Raw genomic sequence first — 16,554 nt, 5'->3', positions numbered from 1 at the left:
AGACTACACACAAAAAATAAAATAGACAAATTAACAATGATGTCATAGGATGAGCTGATGTGTTTTTTATTAGGGCCGTTGAAAATAACTGAACGAACAACCTAGGAAATAAACAGAAGAGTAAGAAAAAGGTGTATATTGGGAATTACTAGTATAGACAGAAAAACAAAATAAACTGATCAGGAAACGTTGGACCACGGGTGGGCAGCAGACGGTCTGCGAGCCGCTCCGGTCCGCGAATCGTTTCAATCCGGCCCTTAGATGAAATTCCAGATGAACACAAAATGAATGTACTCTCTCAAAAGCACGTGTTTTGAAGCATAATTTGATAGCGTGGCGTGTAGGATAATGGGCACCAATCATATGGGTGCATTTCCCCATAATCATTGACGTCACGACTGATCTTATGCGCTAGAAGCAGTGCCGTCGTTTCGTGACGAGACGGCTAGCGAGCTTAAGGATGTATGTGACTCAGGTCCGCGGGTCAGCGAAGATTGGCCATCCCTGCATTAGTCCAGAGACACTAAGTCACATCACGGAGGGCAAAAAGCAGAGTTTCTGTGATTGCACACTATGCGACGTGGAGCCGACAGTTACAGTTTTTCTCGTTTATGGCTGAAGTCGATCACTAATTTCAACCACTGAATTACTTCTATAAGTACTGACCATGTAGCAGTACAGTTAACTTAATTTCTCCGAAATTCCCACTATGAAGGCAATATTAATGTACATATATTGATAGAAATAATATGGAAATAGGAGTTGAATGGTAAGTATAGTAAGTGTTTTGACACTGAGTATCACATAACGTTACCACTACCTACAACGTTGTTTCGTGGAACATTTCGTGATTTTAGAGAATAATCAGTAACTGTCTATGTGCTGATGGCTATAATTTTTACATTTATCCAGCTGAAAGGGTAACAAACAGTTTGAAACACTGTACTAACAGTTCTTTCTTTTTTCAAATGACAGAATTACAGTTCTTCAGTGAATTAATGTTTTTCTTGGAGTGCGAGGCATTTATTTCACTGCCTCAACAAGAGTAAATCATGAAATATTGGTTGGGAGATCCCTCATCAATACTTTTGAAATGTTCTGTTATTCTGTCATAAAAGTGACATCCATTTCTGTCCATAATGTCCGGTTATTACGCAAAATAAGGGTTTATGTTTTACGACGTTTGCTCAATCCAGAGCAGATACTGAAACAATGTCAAGGTAAGACACATGTGATATTAGAAAACTCTGGTGGTGAGTTAGATGTTAACATTCTGTCGTCTCAAAATCTTCATCGTTCATCGGGTTTTACATTTGAGAATCAACACAAACCCTAAATTTCGACTCATGGGCATCTCTCTGCAAGGATTTTGAAATATGCTTGCTACAAAGCTTCGCATAGTCGTTTGGTTTAAAATGCAGCTCCCTCAAGGACGGTGTTCAGTGACAGCAGGATATAATATATGCGTAATGAGGGGCTTCAAGTGACTGTAGCACTTGTCACGGTCATCGGCGATCAAATGGTGCTCAGGAGACCTGTCTGCGCATTTTCTGTTTTGTCTTTTCGGGCAGCAAAAGTGCTAACATTAGAGGTGAACAGTGTTTGAACTTTCATGAACAACCATTCAACACAAATGAGTACACACTCTTGGTTAACAGCTTCAGCCATTTGAGCGGGTTCTCATTGGGGGCCTCGGGGACGCTGGTTGGGCGTTTCGACGGATTGCTACATATGTTGTGAACAATGTATCAATGGTGTGTCGCTACTTTCAACGGTAGTCTGCGGAACATTCTCACACGTGTAGACCAAGTTCTGACACCAAAAATCATCCAGAGAGAAAATCAGGACACATATTACACCTGCGTGTCGTCAGGGATCACTGGTAACTGTCTACTTGCAGCAGGAATAAGAAAACGTGTGCCTCTACCCAGGCTACGATTCACACCACGACACCGCCAAGCATGCCTACTCCGGTGTCGTGAAAGAGGTGACTGGGGAGTGGTATGGCTCTCTGTTGTCTTCAGTGATGGTGATCAAAAGTATCCGGACACCTGACTGAAAATGACTTACAATTTCGTGGCGCCCTCCGTCGGTAATGCTGGAATTCAATATGGTGTTGGCCCACCCAGAGCCTTGATGACAGATTCTACTCTCGCACGCATAAGTTCAATCAGGTGCTGGAAAGTTTTTTGGGGAATGGCAGCCCATTCTTCATGGAGTGTTGCACCGAGGAGAGGTGAGGCATGGCACGAAGTCGGCGTTCCAAAACATCCCAAACGTGCTCTACAGGATTCAGGTCAGGACTCCGTGCAGACCGGTCCATTACAGGGATGTTATTGGCGTGTAACCACTCCGCCACAGGCTGTACGTTATAAACAGGTGCTCGATCGTGTTGAAAGATGCAATCGCCATCCCCGAATTGCTCTTCAACAGAGGGCAGCAAGAAGGTGCTTAAAACATCATTGTAGGCCTCTGCTGTGATAGTGCCACGCAAAACAACTAGGGGTGCAAGCCCCCTCCATGAAAAACACGACCACACCGTAACACCACCGCTTCCGAATTTTACTGTTGGCACCACATACGCTGCCAGATGACGTTCACCGGGCATTCGCCACACCCACACCCTGCCATCGGATCACCACATTCTACATCTACATTTATACTCCGCAAGCCACCCAACGGTGTGTGGCGGAGGGCACTTCACGTGCCACTGTCATTACCTCCCTTTCCTGTTCCAGTCGCGTATGGTTCGCGGGATAAACGACTGTCTGAAAGCCTCCGTGCGCGCTCCAATCTCTCTAATTTTACATTCGTGATCTCCTCGGGAGGTATAAGTAAGGGGAAGCAATATATTCGATAACTCATCCAGAAACGCACCCTCTCGAAACCTGGCGAGCAAGTTACACCGCGATGCAGAGCGCCTCTCTTGCAGAGTCTGCCACTTGAGTTTATTAAACATCTCCGTAACGCTATCACGGTTACCAAATAACCCTGTGACGAAACGCGCCGCTCTTCTTTGGATCTTCTCTATCTCCTCCGTCAAACCGATCTGGTACGGATCCCACACTGATGAGCAATACTCAAGTATAGGTCGAACGAGTGTTTTGTAAGCCACCTCCTTTGTTGATGGACTACATTTTCTAAGCACTCTCCCAATGAATCTCAACCTGGTACCCGCCTTACCAACAATTGTGTACCTTGATTCGCCACTCCACACAACGTTTTTCCGATGTTCAATCGTCCAATGTTTAAGCTCCTTACACGATGTGAGGCGTCTTTTGGCATTCACCGGCGTGATGTGTGGCTTCAGCCGCTCGACCATGAGATCCAACTTTTCTCACCTCCCGCCTAACTGTCATAGTACTAGCAGTGTATCCTGATGCAGTTTGGAATTGCTGTGTGATGGTGTGGATAGATGTCTGCCTATTACACATTAAGACCCTCTTCAACTGTCGGCGGTCTCTGTCAGTCAACAGACGAGGTCGGCCTGTACGCTTTTGTGCTATACGTGTCCCTTTACGTTTCCACTTCACTATCACATCGGAAACAATCTGCCTAGGGATGTTTAGGAGTGTGGAAATCTCGCGTACAGACATATGACACAAGTGACACCGAATCACCTGACCACGTTCAAAGTCCGTGAGTTTCGCGGAGCGCCCCATTCTGCTCTCTCACGATGTCTAATGAATACTGAGGTCAATGATATGGAGTACCTGGCAGTAGGTGGCAGCACAATGCACCTAATACAAAAAACGTATTTTTTTGGGGTGTCCAGATACTTTTGATCACATAGTGTATGTTCTGTGTGCAAGCGAGTGATGGACGTACAAGAGTATGGCGTAGACCTGGTGACCTGCCTGTTCCAGACTGCATTCGCCCACGACTCACAGATCTCATGGTGTATAGGGGGCCAGCAGTTACAATTCGCGCTCGCATTTGATGTTGCTGCAAGGTAAAGAAGCCGGCGCGCGGTACACTGCACTGGTTGTTATCCTCGCGGTACTACCATTTCTTTGACAGGGAGGCGAAGTGCTTCTTCAGCTGGACAATGCATGTCCATATCCGGTTGCTGCGACGCAACATGCTGTTCCTGATGTACAACTACTGCCCTGCTCAGCACCATCACGAGATCTCTCGCCAACTGAACATGTATAGGACATGACTAAGTGGGAACTTACTGCTTCTCCAGGGCCTGCAAGAACAATTGCCGAATTGCAACAAAAGGCGTGAAGTGCTTGTGCAACCTATCGGAGGAAGCCATTTGGCACCTCTAAGAACGTTTACATGCGAGAATACACGCCTGAGTTGTCGGCTGAGAGAGCCACACTGTGTACAGATGCGACTATATGGGCACCCTTTTCGGAGACATGTGCCTTACATTGGGTCTCATTTTGTCGTCATGTAATTCTACAATGATACGTGTTTTTCCAGTAGTGTGTTTCACAAATTTCGGCATGTAGTTTTACGAGGTATACTTATAATGACAATTCATTTCGTAATATTAAGGCGCAACTAAATACTCTCAAACAGAACGTTATTTGAATTTTCTTGGTAACAAAGTTACTCCTTAGCTTCAGCCAGTAAAAAAGTTCACTGGTTTAATCTTGAGAAATACGTTCTCATTTTTATATTTTTTAATACTAATTTAGTCTGTAGCTCGTGGTCTTGCGGTGGCGTTCTCGCTTCCAGGGCACGGGGTCCCGGGTTCGATTCCCGGCCGGGTCAGGGATTTTCGCTGCCTCGAGATGACTGGGTGCTGTTGTGTTATCTTCATCATCATTATCATTCATCCCCATTACGGTCGGAGGAAGGCAATAGCAAACCACCTCCGCTACGACCTTGCCTAGTCGGCGGTGCGGGTCTCCCGCATCGTTCCCTACGCTCCTCGGAGTATGGGACCTCATCATTATCATCATCATCATCATCATCATCATCATCATCGTAATTTAGGTACCTGCGAAATGAAATATTACTTCTTTCCACATATCTTTCAGCGCAATCAAACGTTGCACAATATTATACCATTGTGGTAAAGAAACTTTTAAAGAAAAAATACAATTAAGATAAACTGAACAGTATTCCAGAAGTCGCCTGCAAATAGATATCCCAGTAGTCAGCTGATCGAGGTGTTTGGTTTCAGGATAATGACGTCACGCACGATCTGTATAACTTGTGGGCTGGGCAAGAAACAGGTGGAAATGGAACACGTAATTACAATTGTAATGAAAATGACATGCAGGAGTAAAATGTACGCGTCGAACTGAAGACCGTAATATATACAGGGTGTCTCTCCTACGAATCGTCAGGCGAATTTTCTGTGGTGTCTCGGCAGATATTTGCATTTTAGTTTTTGCAATGTGTAGTTGGAGTGAGCCCAGACAGTGCTGATCACTACTTTTATAGGACGGCCAGTGCCGACGGAAAGCGTCGGTTTCTTTCCCGTAACAAACAAAATGATTTTTAAAGCTGAAACTTGATAGAACGGTCCCAGATCAGCGCAGTGCAATATTTGTTTTATCAGTGTGTATTAACAGGAACCGTAAAACGCGAAGAGTAAACAGCAATACAACAGCGACTCAGCAGCGTTGCATGTTTGGCGGCAGCAGCCAGGGCGGTGTCGTCGTTGCTGGAGCAATGGTTATTCTGCCGTGTTTTATGGCCCCTGTTAATACATACGATAAAACAAATGTTGCACTGCCCCTGATGTGGGACCGCTCTATTGAATTTCCGCTTCAAAAATTATTTTGTTTGTAACAGGAAACAAACCGACGCTTTCCGTCAACACTGCGTCACATGAAACACGTGACGAGCAGTATATGTTTGGGCTGACTCCAGCTACACAAAGCATAAACGAAGTTGCAAATATCTGCTGAAACACCAGAGAAATGCGCCTCACAACTTTTAGGAGCGACACCGTGTATAAATGTCATTTGATGCCCTTCATCCAGCAGTGGGTGTCAGACGGCTGATGGTGGCGCCTTTATGGTCACCGATACATTACCCTGTGTTAGTCGTAATAAAAGGAGACACTACAGTCATACGCAGCAGCTAGACGGGTACAAACTCCGCATACGGGATACGTTTCAGTGTCAACTTCACACTACGTCGTTGTATTACGAGACAATACAAAATACAGCGCAACCGATGCGGGAGCTATACGTGCCATGTGATCAGATCTAGACACATCAAGTTTCTAAATCGTCGTTACCTCATCGCACATGCATGGAGAGAAGTCCAAGGTAAGGTCGTAGCTGTCATGCGCAATGGCTTATTCTTAATATCATTCGATTCATTACCGGTGAGGGAGGGAAACAGTGACACTTGAAGCATGAGGCGACGGAACGTGCTTGCACAATGCCAAAATTGATTAAGTGGGTGTGGTGCAAATTATGCAAGGAGTGAACAAAAAGAACAACAATCGCTGCGCTAAACATCGTCGATCACTGTGAGCAACCAAAGAGGCTATTATTCCGCAGTGTATTCTAAGTAAAATGTAAAAGAAGTTTCGTCAGGGTCTTGTTCGCTATGAGCAGACTTTTATCTTTCAGTATTTCAATATTCATCACTTGTAAGTGCCGCAGTCAGTCACTGGCGAACTAATATTCACATCCGTAAATACACTTTTAAATGAGGAATTCAACACTTTGGCTTTCTCGTCACTTTTAGCTTTCAATGCTGCACCGATCCACGGTGGATTGGCTGGAAGGTTGGTCGTGAAGAGTAAGCACGAAACATAACCACACCAGACAAAAAATTAATCACTCACAGGAGAAATCATGCTAATACCATGTGCCGCTTTTAACCTTGGTATTGGGCTCCACAAGTTTCTTCAGGTATGAGATACCCATCTCAAGCCATTCATTCATGATTTGACCACGTAGAGGTATCAAATCCCGAGCCCGTAGCTCGTGGTCGTGCGGTGGCGTTCTCGCTTCCCACGCCCGGGTTCCCGGGTTCGATTCCCGGCGGGGTCAGGGATTTTCTCTGCCTCGTGATGGCTGGGTGTTGTGTGATGTCCTTAGATTAGTTAGGTTTACGTAGTTCTAAGTTCTAGGGGACTGATGACCACAGATGTTAAGTCCCATAGTGCTCAGAGCCATTTTTGAAATCCCGAGGATGTTGGCTGCTACATTTCACCAGCTGTTCCAAATAGCCGCAGATATTTTCTGTGGAATTAAGACCGAGTAATGTAGTGCGCCAATGGAGGAGCAGTAGGGTGCTCAAGTGTCCGACAAAGCAGGAACAGTAGGAGTGCAAGGCTCTGAAAAAAGCTATCGTCCTCTCACAAGACGGTAGTGTCGACGGCGTACTCCTCGTAACGATGTAAAGGAAAGAGCTACATTTTGTCACCAAAGACCCCGAAATAAACATGTTGGATCATCTTCACGGTAACCTGAATAAGTGGGCCCAAGACATGGTACGAAAAACAACACCAAAACAGCACAGACGTCTTCCAGCCTGACCTAATTCCTCCACAAAACGTGGGCTACGCACATTAACGGGCTGTCGCTGCAGTACAAACTTCGCATTATATGAGTATAAAAAGAGGCGTCGGATCATACTACACTTCTCCAGTCAGCTACTGTTCACGTTCTGTGTCGTTTGTCCGAAAATGTGCAACTTAGGAAGTCCTGGTGAGCGATGGTCTTTTGCTAGGTACCCGACTCCAGAAGTCCATTCCATGCAGGTCTTTTCGGAATATTCGCCAGGAAAAAAGTCGAGATGGCCGCAGATTCACTGACAGCGGCGATTCCTGCTGGGTTTGAAATCTACTGTCACTGATATGGCGTGCCACTCGTCTCCGGTTGATGTCGTTCAGGATCTTCTCACAGCCGCTGTTTTTATGTCGTGTTACATGGCTGCAAGTGCTATCCCACTCCGTGTTCACATGTTGGACAGTCAGCGTTGATACTCCAACAAATCGGCTAACTTCATTAACGGTGTGGTCACGGTGTCACTTCTCCACACGGACCCACCTCACTGCAGTGAATCAACACAACCTACTGGCACACACCCGCTACTTCACTAGCACGACTTACACATGGTCTGGTGAGCTTAGTGTGAACAAGAGAGAAAAGAAGGAAGCAGGCGGTGGCGGCTGACCTGCTGGAAGAGATGGACGGTGTCGCTGGCGTAGTGGGGGATCTCGTCGCCGCCCTGCAGCACCACGGCCGCGTCCTCGGGCACCCTCGTGTTCTTCCGCAGGCGGTCGCACAGGCGGCGCCGGTTTACCGCGAACAGCTCCATGGGGACGGCCAACGTGTGGTCGCCCATCATGTACACCGCGCCGGAACCGCGACTGCGAAACAAAACACACCAAAGGGAAAGAAATTATACCTCTGATGTTTGCCAGTACAGCCATCACAAGTGGTACAAGTTAAAGTGATATCGAAACATGGGACTGTAAACTACACTCATGATCATAAATTAAGGATAATGCTGATACGTGGTGAAACAACGTTCTGGTGGGCGGTTTGCGGGTTTAAATCACCTCGGAGTATGACCATGCGGTGCATTTGACCTGCGGTCGTCGCACGGTGGCGCTGGCAGCAGTCCACATACGCTGAGGTCTGTTGGTGGCTGTCAGAGTACAGTGCAGCAAGTAAGTGTGCAGACTTTTTCAGACGTGGTAATGGTGACTGTGTGTTGAAAATGGCTCAAGGAACACATACTAATGACGTTATGAGGAGTAAAATACTAAGGCGACTGGAGGCTGGTGAAACACAGCAGATCGTAGCAAGGGCCCTACGTGTGCCACAAAGTGTTATCTCAAGATTATGGCAACGATTCCAGCAGACAGGAAACGTGTACAGGCGGTACAGTACGGGACGTCCACAGTGTACAACACCACAAGACGACCGATATCTCACCATCAGTGCCCGCGCACGGCCACGGAGTACTGCAGGTAGCCTTGTTCGGGACCTTACCGCAGCCACTGGAACAGTTGTCTCCAGACACACAGTCTACAGACAACTGAACAGACATGGTTTATTCGTCCGGAGACCTGCAAGGTACATTCCACCGACCCCTGGTCACAGGAGAGCCTGTAAAGCCTGCTGTCAAGAACACAGTATATGGTCACTGGAACAGCGGTCCCAGGTTATGTTGAAGGACGAGTCCAGGTATAGTGTGAACAGTGATTCTCGCCAGGTTTTTATCTGGCGTGAACCACGAACCAGATACCAACCCCTTAATGTCCTTGAAAGGGACCTGTATGGAGGTCGTGATTTGATGGTGTGGGGTGGGATTATGATTGGAGCACGTACACCCCAGCATGTCTTTGACAGAGGAACTGCAACAGGTCAGGTGTATCGGGACGTCATTTTGCACCAGTATGTCCGCCTTTTCAGGGGTGCAGTGGATCCCACCTTCCTCCTGATTGATGGTAACGCACAGCCCCACCGAGCTGCCATCGTGGAGGAGTACTTTCAAACAGAAGATATCAGGTGAATGGAGTGGCCTGCCTGTTCTCAAGACCTAAACCTCATCGCCGGCGGGTGTGGCCGAGCGGTTCTAAGCGCGTCAGTCTGGAACCGCGCGACCGCTACGGTCGCAGGTTCGAATCCCGCCTCGGGCATGGATGTGTGTGATGTCCTTAGGTTAGTTAGGTTTAAGTAGTTCTAAGTTCTAGGGGACTGATGACCTCAGATGTTAAGTCCCATAGTGCTCAGAGCCATTTGAACCTAAACCCTATCGAGAACGTCTGGGATGTTCTCGGTCCACGTATTGCTGCCGTCTTCGAACTCCCACGACACTTCAGGAGCGCCGACAGGCACTGGTTGAAGAATGGGAGGCTTTACCCGAGCAGCTACTCGACCACCTGATCCAGAGTATGCCAACCCGTTGTGCGGCCATATTGATATCGGGGTACATGCGCAGGAAACAGTGGCATTTTGTAGCACATGTGTGTCGGGACGGTTTTCTCAACTTATCACCAATACCGTGGACTTACAGATCTGTGTCGTGTGTGTTCCCTATGCTATTAGCGCCAGTTTTGTGTAGTGCCACGTTGTGTGGCACCACATTCTGCAATTATTCTTAATTTATGAGCTTGATTGTAGAACCCTCCCCCATACACACACACACACACACAATGCATACACAGCTACTGATGAACATCCTAAAATCACGAAATCTTTCATGAAACAATGCTGTACAAAGCGTCAACGGTATGTGACAGTCTCAAACCAACATTCTGAATTAAGTTGCAAATTTGTCCCGGACCAGGATTAGAGTACGGGCCTCCTGCTAACCAGAAAGATGCTCTGACCACTAAGCCATCCGGACACAGTCGTCACTGCAGCAGCAAGGACTATCCTAGCACGCCTCCCGTCAGACCCAAACTCTCAAATTACTAACGTTGTGCCCGATTCTCATAAGAGTTCGAGCATCGTGTGTATCTGCACTGAAGAGATCGTTGGCCTTCTCATCTTACGGATAACAGTCTGCTTTCGGAAGCGGTGGGGCGAGGACGTACGCTGCGTCCCGCCGTGCGCGACCGTGAGCGCTTGCTTGTGTTTACCTTCTCGCGCGAGTTGTATTTGTTCCAAGTTCAGTGCCACTGTGGCACATACATGGCGCCACGATACGATCAGAATTACCTTCCAACCAGATCACGCGCGTCCTCGAGCCTATGAAATAGAACAGACACGCGACGATCTACGATTAGATCCGGCGACTGTCGTCGGAATACATTTTTCTATAACGGCGAGCATGGTTTATGTTAAAATGATCAGTGCCGAGGTCTCAGATTAAAACATTCTGACGGGCATATCGGTCCAGTGACGGTGGATCATGCAGGACTTTAAAGGTTTTTGAGCTCCCCTTCGAGGTCCCAGAGGAAGTCGTCAAGGACGCCTTCTGACCATATGGCAATGTCATCAGCCACGTTGCAGAAAAGTGGCAAACTTTTTCGACGTATAAGGTCTACAATGTTGTGCGCCAAATTAAACTTGAGCTCAAGAAACATGTGCTGTTTTATTTGAACATCGGTGGCTGTCGTGCAATCATAATGTACGACGGTCAACCACGTACCTGTTCCGGATGTGGGCAGGAAGGCCATGTTCGATCGGGCTGCTTACAACGTAGAATTACGCAGACACCAGTGGGAGACTCCGTTTCTCCGACGGGGACGACAATCCTGCCCCTCACGAACGCTCAGACGATGCAACGGGCGATCGGGCACATCCATCGACGTCAGAAGGACCAAGGGAGGAAGAGGAAGGACCCCCGATGCCAACCCAGATGTCGCCCCCTCCACAGCAGCAACAGTCCCACGGAATCCAGACGCAACATAACATTCAGGACGAGATGGATGTGGACGCGAACATTGTCCCGACCGCGGCTTTCCTAGCGGACGGTGATACGACGCTGGATTGCCTCCCACATTCGGATACGGATATCCACGTTCGAAAGCAACGTTCGCCTCGACAGCGCAAGCGACGTCGGCGGACTCTTTCTGACGATTGCCTCCTACACACGGCCGGTCAAGAAGATGACATCTCGTCAGACGGCATGGATGCTGCGCCTGCTAAGGATCTAAGTGGTGTAGACGGTTCGCTTGCCCATACTACGAGTGCCCAGTTACTTCTTGCATCACAGATGCAGCAGGTCGCGTCCATCTCTTCCAAAGGCGACATCTGTGAGAGGGATTTAGGTGCCGATCAGCTACACAGCATCGTGTTGCACGCACTGTGGTCGGACGATGTTGAGGAACTTCTTGGAGAGGGCACGGGTGACAGGAAAGGGGGTGGCATCGGGGATGCCACTCCTAGAGTGAAAGACTGATAAGCTCGGTGGGTCCGGGATCTCTTGCGGTTATCTTCGATTGCCATGGCGTTTACCCAAGCTGAAGAGGCTAGGCAGCAAACGTTTCGCCTTGCCACAATCAATATCAATGCGATAAGGGCACCACACAAACTGACAATGCTACAACGCATGCTCGATGCAGCAGACATCGACGTGGCCCTCTTACCGGAAGTATGTGTCGCTAGTTTCCCTGACTTCTACGGATATACCACCCACATCTCCCACGCCTCTTCTACCGATTGTGGTGTGGCTGTCCTGCTACGGGAAGGCTTCGCGGCTACAGACGTACTGTACCCAACGAGTGCAAGAGCCATGGCCTAACTGTCAACGGTGTATGACTCATCAAGTGCTTCAGGATCAGGGAGATGGAGAGACCGGCCCGCTTTTTTTCGGAAGATATTACGCGTCTCTGTATGGGCCGCATAGACGATATGGTTATCGGAGGAGATTTTAACTGTACTTTATCTCCGTCTGATCAGCAGCCACATCACGTCCCGTGTGCGGAATTGGAAATGCTAGTGCATGCCCTCCACCTGCTCGACATGTGGCGCCACATCCATGGCCCAGCTCCTGGTTACACCCTGAGCAGAACTCTGGCCCACTGCATTCACCGACCACACAGCCTATATTTGCACCATTGCCCTCCAACCTGCACGTATGTGGCGCAGTAGCCCCCCCTAGCAACTGAACGTCGCCCATCTGGACGAGCCGGCATGAAAAGGTGCTATCGAAGACTCGTGGAACGCGTCCTTACAGCGTCGTGGTCGTTACCGATCGACCCTCAGTTGGTGGATTGAATGTGAAAAGCCTGCTCTTAGGCGTACCTTCATGGTTTACGGCCGGGAAGCGGCGGCAAGGAGGAGGAGCACGGAAAACTTTTATTACACCGTCCTCCGGGAATGTCTTGCTATGGAGCCCTCGCCTGACAGGCAGACCATTGTCAATCGCGCGAAAGCGCAGCTCGTCACCTTAGCACGCCATCATTTACAGGGCTCCAATATACGGTCGCGTGCTGCAGACATGCTACAATCAGAAAGGCCATCTACGTACCACGTGTTCCTACAGAGGAGGAAGCGCCGTAGGGCGCTGGTAACCGACATGATAACGGACGACGGTCGACACATGGTAGAACAAGCAGATATAGCAGAAGCCTTCTATGGGCATTACGCTCACCTTTATTCAGCAGTGCCCCCTGATTTGGAGACGTTAGACACCGTTTCTGCACGTGTCCACGGTACAGTTCCACCAGACATGGTACCGACTTTATTGGGAGAAGTGACAGAAGAGGAAGTGCTCGTCGCCATTGGTAAAGGTGATCCCCATAAATCACCAGGAATCGACGGACTACCATTAGAGTTCTATCGAGCCTTTAAACAACTGTTGGTACCGTGTTGGGTTGAAACTGGTCAGGAATTGATGTCCCCAGGTATACCGTGCCTGCACCGTTCTTGGAAGGACTGATTGTACCCATCCATAATCCGAAGGGACGGAATTATGTCTGCGATTATCGCCCCTTCACGTTATTGAACAGCGACTTCAAGATCTTTTCGAGGCTGCTATCAGAACGTATTCGCGGCACACTATTGCACGTTCCAGTGATCAGACGTCCTTTGGGGGACTCAACAACATTAGAACTGCGTTATGTCGTTACAGACATCTCATCTCCCTTGCACGGGTGAGACGTTTGCCGGCAGCCCTGGCGTCTATCAACTTTAGCTAGGCTTTTGACCGTGTGAGCCACGCTTTCCTCACGGCCGTTCTACGGTGCATGGAATATCACAGTGTTGACACGCCTTCTGCATGGTGCTACTTCTAGAGTTCTTGTTAATGGAAGGATGACGGCACCCATGCCGATCCGCCGATCAGTACGACAGGGATGCTCATTATCTACATTGTTATTTGCATTAGCCTTAGAACCTTTGTTGTGTGGTATCCGAGACAGGCTCACATGGGTACAGTTTGGCGGCTCCATCTCTCGCTGCACCGCATATGCGGATGATCTGATGATCGTCATACGTGGAGCTGCCGATATGGCGGCGGCTTTGGACTGGATGGCTTCTGGTAGCCAAAACAACGTTGACAAGTCCGTCGCCTTGAGCTTCGGGATAGGGCTATCGCAGAAACACATTGCCCCCTTACGCTTTAGTGATACTGTCCGCTGCTTGGGCTTAGATTTCATGAACGACATGCGTCGCGCGACGACGCTCAATTATCGACGCCTTCTTAACAAAATTCGGGCCGGAATTGCAAATCAGCGCTTGTGGTCCCTCAACATCGTCCAGCGGGCGCATTTTGCCAATGTATATCTAGCGTCCCGCATACCGCACGTCGCCCAAACGCTACCCATTCCGAACCCCTTCTCGCGTAGCATTATGGCAGCGCTGGGATACTACGTCAGCGCTGGTATGTTACTGAAGATCAGATACGTATCTCTTACCCTCCCCAAGGAAAAAGGTGGCCTCGGCCTAGTTAATGTACACGACAGGGTCGTTGCCCTGACATTTACGTCTGCTGCGCCGTTGTCCTACAAGCCTCAGGAGTTTGCTTCTGACTGTGCTACGACCTGCTTCACTAAGAGCGTCGGTGCCGCTACAGGACATCCCAGCGCCACCCTTTTATATAGGACCTTTCTATTTAGAACAAAGTTATTCCAGTGTAGCGCTCACGATACCACGCCCCCAACTCGACGCCTGCATTACGACATGCAACCAAAATATCCCGATGTAAGGTGGCGCGTAGTGTGGAAGACTGTACACGATGCCATGCTTGATTCCGATGTTGTTTCCAAATGGTACGTAGTCGTTAATGGGAAGCTGGTGACACAAGAACGTCTCTACAATATCCACATGGCAGAATCTCCCAATTGTGTGGGTTGTAATACAGTAGATTCTGACGAGCACCGCCTCAGCTGTGGAGAGGCGGAGCCGGTTTGGCACCTAGTGCGGCAGATGCTGGCTTATCTCTTGCGAGTTACGCCGGAGCATGTATCTGCCGCACGTTATTGTTTCCGGATGAGACATTTTACCCGAACACTCGGACCAACTCCGTCACGTGGATACGTGGACATGCGGTCCCTTACCTCTATCGTTAGGACACAAGAATTTACTTGACTTCTGGCTCTATTTGCAAGAAAGACATCATGCTTTTGCTGGGCGTACCAGATATCGATGATGCTTCGCAAACTACAAACTACCTACGGAGTGCCTTTCACAGCCCGCCGTGTAGCTGGAATGTTCCAGGCAGTGGTAGATTAGGTGAGAACGAAGAGCAAACGATCATACATTGAAATATCTTTATCAGTGGGCGCAGTTGCTGGGAAGCCTGACTACGAAGTGGTAGCTTTCTTTTCATGTTATTTATGTTTACAATCTTCGATGGTGTCTTCATTCTGTTTTAGTTTTCCAGGCTTGACTATCCATTTCTGTTCGCACATTGATATCTATATGTCCATACTGTACATAACGAAAAAAAAAAAAAAAAAAAAAAAAAAAAAAAAAAAAAAAAAAAAAAAAGGCCTTCCGCACCCTACTAGAAATACCCTTCCCCCACTTCCTTTCATCGTATATTTTGTGGGTTGGCACACACACACGTTAGCCCCGTATAGTATAATTTCTTCACATTTTAGATGGGGGTGGTTACTTATAGTTAGGATGGCAACGCCTGAAGAGGCAGAGACACAAGTGGCGGTGCCCAGTAGGGATGGCTGTGATTTTGTTTTATTTCTTTTTGTTGGTACCCCACAAAAATTTAATATAAAACAGCACACCGTCGCACAAAAAAAGATAGCTTAGTGGTCAGAGCATCCGCCTACTAAGCAGGAGATCCGGGTTCGAATCCTGGTCCGGCACAAATTTTCAGCTTTTCTCATTGATTTCAATCAATGCCCACTGGCAACCCATGTCTGTGATTCGTTTGTGTCTTAATTCATAATGGCTGCTGGATCAAAATAGTATTAGAAATAACAGACATCACATATACATCCTTATACTCATATCTTTTGTATCAATATACGTACATTTAACCGGTCAGACGCCTGCTGCTTAGTTAGAGATTTTATTAATTTAAATTATGTCCGTAAATTCATGTGTTTCATAAAAATACATTATGTTATGTTAGCTAGCTATAAGGCTAGTATTCGGCGGAATCTTACAAATCACTCCTTCGACCAATACTTGAATACTTAAATATTGTTCGTCAGTATTTCTAGCAGCATATGTACATTTAAAAAGTCAGAGGCCTGTTGCTCAGTTAGTGATTCTATTAATTTAATGTTATATCTTTAAATTCATGTGTTACACAAAAATACATTACGTCATGTTAGCTGGCTGTAAGGCAAAGTATTCAGCGGAAACTTACAAAACGTCCTTCGACCAATACTTCAATACTTGAATAACGCTCGTCAGTCTAAGATCCATACCAGATAGGACTGATAGCGAAAATAGAGAAAATCCAAAGAAGACGAAGCTTCAAGCGTCACGGGAATCCTCAATGAACTCCAGTGGCAGATGTTGCAAAAGAGGAATTCCGCATCAAGATATGGTCTACCGTTAAAGACCCGAGAGCGTAGTTTCTGAAAAAGTCAGCCAATATATTCCTTCCTTCTACACAGATCTCGAGAAAAGGCGGCTTCCGAATTACGAATGTAAATGTAAAAGCCAAACAAGCAAACAAAATATTTTTAAAATCTCAGATATACGTCGAAACTAGTATGGATGATTGAGCACACATACCGAGCGAGGAGGCGAA

The 16,554-nt window shown here is 47.7% G+C and overlaps 1 protein-coding gene across 2 annotated transcripts in view; it reads right to left on the bottom strand.

Annotated features, from left to right (window-relative positions):
- LOC124615375 (xaa-Pro dipeptidase) overlaps positions 1 to 16,554 on the bottom strand; it is an 885,418-nt gene that overhangs the window by 844,882 nt on the left and 23,982 nt on the right. For both annotated transcript variants that reach the window (XM_047143201.1, XM_047143200.1), the window contains exon 2: positions 8,104 to 8,299. In XM_047143201.1, coding sequence (XP_046999157.1) covers positions 8,104 to 8,299 — 196 coding nt within the window. The remainder of the gene's footprint in view (positions 1 to 8,103; positions 8,300 to 16,554) is intronic.

The sequence above is a fragment of the Schistocerca americana genome, chromosome 5, assembly GCF_021461395.2.
Source record: "Schistocerca americana isolate TAMUIC-IGC-003095 chromosome 5, iqSchAmer2.1, whole genome shotgun sequence".
Lineage (NCBI taxonomy): Eukaryota > Metazoa > Arthropoda > Insecta > Orthoptera > Acrididae > Schistocerca > Schistocerca americana.
This window is presented reverse-complemented; position numbering and strand designations above follow the sequence as displayed.